Genomic DNA, 6,000 nt, shown 5'->3' on the forward strand with positions numbered 1-6,000 from the left:
TGCTGCAAAGAAATGGAGTATTCTTTTTTTTAATGATGGTTAATAGGAACAACTGCTGATTCTTCAGCAAAAATTAGATGAATGGTAGGTGCCGCAGACACTCTTATTCTTTTTTCTAATTTGATTTTAAAATAAAATCTCTTTCATTCTGATTGGTTTATATTTCTCACATTTCCGTCTCTTCATTCATCTAAAAAAAATTCAAAGGAAGCACCTTACCATTATTTTTCCTGAGCAAGAAGGAAAACTGAATGTCAGCCATATATACATAATTCAGCCAAAAGTAACAGTGATAAAAGACCATGACAATGCAACCAAATGATATATAATTTTATCATGTTTTCAAGCTACTTGATAATACCACCAACTTAGTAAAATGAACTTAACAAAATGAATCTTGAAAGAGCAGTTATAGAGAGAAAAGATTAAAGAAACATTACACAGAATGCCCTCATTCCCAGACCCACAGAACCGTTTTAGTTAATGAATAAAAGATTTTAATTAATATGGAGAGCCATTAAAACTGTTACTTGTTTGCTAACTTTTTTTGTCAAAATCAAGGTCTTGTGTTTGAGAATAGTTTTGGCATTTAAATTTGATTTATCATCACTAGTTTTGGTTTCTTTAGAGAGGAAAAGAAACGTATGTAATCTAGCAACACAATCTTTCCAACCTTTTGGGAATTCAGCTTTTTTAAATGATTTGCCTGTCTAAATCGCTTCATTCGATTTCATAAAAACAACCTCTTTTTTTTTTAAACATTCACAGTATAGCCACTATTCTCATCAGTTCATTGATGAGAAAACCGACTTTTATGTTTTATTTTGTTCACTTTGAAATTTCATAATTAAGAGTCCCCTTATAATAAGTGTGTTTTAAAAATTAGTTTGAAACAAGGTCTAGAATTCCCCCTAGTATGTAATGATGGTACCAAGTGCAGGAGTGGTACCAAGTGGTACCAAGTGGTATCTTGTTCTTTGCACGAGATACCACTCCTTATCATAACCCAATGCTGTAGCAGTTTAGTAGTAGAAATGTTAATAATATGATTGTAAATTTAATCAACTTTGTATAAGGCCTCTTTTGTTTAATTTTGTTTGGGGACCACAGCCCTTGGTTACTAGGTGCTGACTCCTGGGTCTGCATTCAAAGAATACTCCTGGCAGTTCTTGGGGAACCATATTTGGTGCCAGGAAGTAAACCCCGGTCATCTGTATACAGGCAAGGATGTTCACCTGCTGTACTAACTTTCTGACCCAGTATAAAGCCTCTTAAAAAAAAGATTTCAGAACAGCCAAGTGATTAACTGCCTGAATTCTAATTCAGACAAGATAAATTACTAGGTCCTGTGACTTTGCTTCAGTTACCTATATACAAGAAGGAGGTTCAACTAAAAGGAACCCCAAGGTCTTTTTACTCTCTAATGTTTCTGTTTATAAAGATAAAGTCTGCTCATTGGTATGCAGTAAACTTCCTTTTCATGATGCTTTGGAAAATGCAAGCTTTATATGGGATCTTCTCATTTCTTTTAATGAGTTGACAAAAAACATGGACATAATAAAAATTATAGATAGATCAGGAAATATTTTGAAGCAGCCCGATAGATAAATGATTGTTCTCAGTGATCTTACTCTTAAAGCCAGCCATTCTGCTCGGTTCTGAAGTTGCTTTAGAATTGTGATCGAAAAATACACCAAAAACTGATTATAGGGGATAGAACACTGTGTTACCAAGTCAGTATTACCGACCTCCTTTCTGCGTATTGGTTCACTTGTCATTCTGCACCATGACAGCAACTTCTTCAATCCACTGCTGACTCATTCTAATCTATCATAAGATTATACATAGCTCTTATCACACCACCTCCCTAAGAATTTTCAGTGACCTCTGTTGCATAAAGAATTAGATGTTGACTATTTACCTTGGTTTCCAAGACTACAGGCCTGGCCCAACTTTCACTCCAGACATTACCTTTGCCATGCTAATATGGTCCTACTTCTTGTATCACCCTGGTACTCATAATCCCAGAGTTTTAAAGAGAAAAGAGGGACGGAAATGGAAGAAGTCAGAGTAATTACTTGAGCAGAGAGGAAAAAGGAACAAGACTTAAAATAATCTGTCTCCAAGAAACATCAGACTATTACAAGAGTGAATATCAGAATTATGGGAATGCTACAAGATGGGAAGACAAGGGATCAGGTACCTCATACCAAGACATAATGTTGGAGAATTTCCAAACCAAAACTAACCAGAGGTTTCTAGGAGAATGGGAAAGCTTCCACATTGTAAAAATCTAAAATGACCTGACAAGGACATTGTTAACTTACCAGAAATCAGTGATTAAAAAAAAAAATGTTAGAACTGGACCTTTATCAGACTTTCATCAAGCTTCTCAGCAAAAATTCTACAGATTAGAGTGACATCCACACTACTCAAAGACAAAACCTGCCATCTAGGAATACTTCGCAAGGTTATTCATATGCAATTGAGAAATAAAGGCTTTTTTCTTTTCTTTTTTTCTTTTTTTTTAGTGGGCTTACACCCAGTGATGCACAAGGGTTCCTCCTGGATCATGCACTCAGGAATTACCCCTGGCAGTGCTCAGGGAACCATATGGGATGCTGGGAATCGAACCCAGGTCGGCTGCATGCAAGGCAACACCTTACCCGCTGTGCTATCGCTCCAGCCCCAATAAAGGCTTTTTAAAATAGAAGATCACCAGTCTTACTCTACAAGAAAAGTTGAAAGGGATTCTTCTACATGAAAATAAATGAACGATTGTAAAATCTTGAGCAAGAGGATAATAATATAGTAACCTAAACAGATGCTTTAGTGATATAACAACAAAAGAATAAGGGGAGAAAGTAAAAGAACTAGAGTGAAAGGAAGATTGTCATACAAAAATCATTTCTAGGTGTAGAAAGTATTCTATAACTCCCATGTTAACCACAAAGCAAAAATCTGGCGCAGGGGCATTTGGAAAGGAAAACTGAAGAAACGGGGAGAATCACTCTCTCTCTAGGACAAAACAAAATAGAAACAAATAGAAAAACAAACAAAAAAAATGCAGAGCAACCAGAAAAGACAAGCTAGAATGGCAATGAATAAGTTCCATGTACCAGTAATTACCAAATCAAGACGCTGGATAGATAAGAAAGTATGATCCGTCTTTACTACCCCAATGAAAAGTGCTCTGTACTAATGTGATGTTTTCTTTCCTTTCCTCTATAGGTTGATGATTGCGGCTTTTCCCTGAATCATCCTAATCAGTTCTTTTGCGAGAGCCAGCGGCTTCTAAGTGGTGGCAAAGACATCAAGAAGGAATCTCTCCAAGCAGAAACTCCTCAAAACAAACCGAGCGTCCCTAAGCCCAAAGAAGCACTGTCTTCTCAGGCCTCCTTAAATTCTTCTCTGGAAATGGACATTGAGGGACTGGAGAGTTACTTCAATGACTGATTCTCAGTTAACCTTTTTCCCCAGTAACTTTCATGTTCTACTTTTTAAGATTTGGCCCGTTTTATGCCTTTTTATTAAAGTGTCCCTACACCCCGTTCAAACCACATGTGCTCGCTCACACTTCTTAGGAGAGCAGGCTTGCAAAGACCTTGTCGAAACAAAGACCTCTTGATGAAAGAGAAGAATTTTTCTTGAAATACGTATGTAACACTTGAAAGATGTGACTTCAGTTCTATTGTGTGAGATAATTTTTCTACCTGATTCTGTGCGGGACCATTTTTTGTCAATAAAGATCATAATGGTATGAGTGTAGTTCCAAGTGTTCTGTGTCATAACAGATTGTTTGTTGTATTGGGACGCTCCGGTGGTGCTCAAGGAACCATGTGATGATGGGATAATGGGAATCAAGCCCGGAGCTCAGCATGCAAAGTGCTCCAGCCCTATAAACCATCATCTTTCTGGTCCTTTGCCATAATATATTTAATATTACCTCAGTTTTTAAGTGGGACTTTGGAATACCCTACACGACGCTGATGTCCAATGAAGACATCAATTTTGTAAACATTTTCCTTCTTGAGTTGGACATTTGTGGTTAGTAGCCAAGAGATTTTTGCTTTTAGCCCACTGAAGTGAATTATGACTTGGGAATTTAGAAAACCAGACTTCATATAGTCAATGACACTGTTAATAAATAGATGTTTTGTTTTTTTTACTGTAAAATAATAATGCTCCTTATCTGCTGTCATTTTCCTTTCACTCTGGGGGCAGATTCATGAAGAATAGCAAGAAATTTGTAAGGAATATGTAGAGTATTTATTATTCCACCTTCCAAGTCCTTCCGCTGTTTGTTCCTCTGGGTGCTCAGAGGACTGTGGCCACTTGGGATTAAACACAGGTTTGCTGCCTGCAAAACAAGGACTCTAGCCCATGGAGCAATCTCTCCCCAGTTCTGCCTAACTACTTCTGTGTTTGCTATGAGTTGCCAGATCGACTTAGTGGATCCACTAACCAGTAAAGAATACCCTTATGAATATAGTAGCTTCATTCGGTGCCAGCAGTAGAACTTAAAATATATGGAGGGTTATCGCCCTGTTTTCTTCTTTTGCCTTTGGCAAACAGATGCCACTCATTCTGCTTTGTGGAGCTTTATTATTTGGGGGGTTCTAGCCAGTTTCCTCTCTCCGCCCTGAGAGCTTTGAGCTTTTAGAAAGAAGAGACCAACACTTGAAGCGTAACCCCTCCTCACCTGTTATCTTGGGTTACGTAAGAATATCGTCTGCTTGGGTTCTCTTCCTAGTGGAGAAGGGAGTTTTCGTTTTCTCTTCATGACAGTCCCATTTAAAGGATGACATGGGTTCAGAAACACTACATTTTAAATCCTGCGGAAAATTGCAGTAATGTGAGAAGTACTTAAGCAGCATCGAAGCATCAGAACCTTAGCATGTCAGATGGTCAGATTTCACTGTAGGTTGCTGGGCAAAGTTTTCTTGAATAGTCACATCGATTTAAATGAGAGATGCTCTCTAAATCTTGACTTGTCTTAGTAAATGATTATTTCCTAGTTCTGAATACAGTAGTATTCTACTGCAAATTACCCCCATAAATCTCTTCTTTTCGAAGCCATCTGCTATTTTGTTTATCATGTATAGTTCTCCACAGGAATCCGATGACTACCTTCAACTTTATCTATGAACTGAAAAAACACACAAGTTTTGTTTTTTAAGACATGATAAGGACAGTTACAACCTGGCTGTTTTACAGCATTAAGTTTGCTCTGGAAAGCTAAGCATTGAAATGTGGGTCTCTGTTGTATTAAAAGAGGGGACCGATTAGAAGCAGTCTCACTGCTGTAGTTCCACAAAAAATCTTATGACAGGCTATTTTATATCAGGCAGCATTTTGCAGGGCTATTTTTTCCCTACTGCCTTATGTTCTTCTTTTATGATGCCAGTGCTTCCTACTAGCTAAAAGAACAAAGCCATTACTACACAGTAGCTGTATCTTAGTTGCCTGTTTATTTTAGAAATCGCAGCTCCAAGAATTCAGAAATTTATTTCTAAAAAAAGCCATTACTACATAGTAGCTGTATCTTAGTTGACTGTTTATTTAGAAATCGCAGCTCCAAGAAACAAACCTACCTGAATGTTTTATGTGTCTAGTCAAACTAAAATATAACACTGAATTTAATATTAGTTGTAGGTTCAGTTTCTTTGTAGTAAGACTTGATTGCCTGTCATATTTTGTACAGAAGAATATATATGTACATATATACTTAGATATATTATACATATATACTTATATATATTGCGAAGTGTATAGATGAGAGAATAGAGGTTAGAGGTTTCTAAAGAAGATAGAAATTAATGCTTTTTGGGTGCTTTTTGGAGTTGGAAAAGCAATTTATTTTTCATGCTTCATGGGTCTGGGCAATTTTGATTTGTTTTCTTTGAAAGCAGACATGCCTGAATCACATGTTGAAGAACCCAAAAGAGAAATCAAAAGCCAGCAGCCTCTCTTCAAAACAGTCGCCAGTGATAAAGAATG

The 6,000-nt window shown here is 37.0% G+C and overlaps 1 protein-coding gene across 1 annotated transcript in view; it reads left to right on the top strand.

Moving 5' to 3' along the window:
• PRIM2 (DNA primase subunit 2) overlaps positions 1-3,759 on the top strand; it is a 349,057-nt gene extending 345,298 nt beyond the window's left edge. Inside the window, exon 13 of the mRNA XM_056137376.1 lies at positions 3,232-3,759. Within this exon, the coding sequence (XP_055993351.1) occupies positions 3,232-3,456 (225 nt within the window). The 3' untranslated portion in view covers positions 3,457-3,759. The remainder of the gene's footprint in view (positions 1-3,231) is intronic.
• The last annotated feature ends 2,241 nt before the right edge of the window (positions 3,760-6,000 follow it).

Source organism: Sorex fumeus, unplaced genomic scaffold (assembly GCF_029834395.1).
Source record: "Sorex fumeus unplaced genomic scaffold, SorFum_2.1 ptg000124l, whole genome shotgun sequence".
Lineage (NCBI taxonomy): Eukaryota > Metazoa > Chordata > Mammalia > Eulipotyphla > Soricidae > Sorex > Sorex fumeus.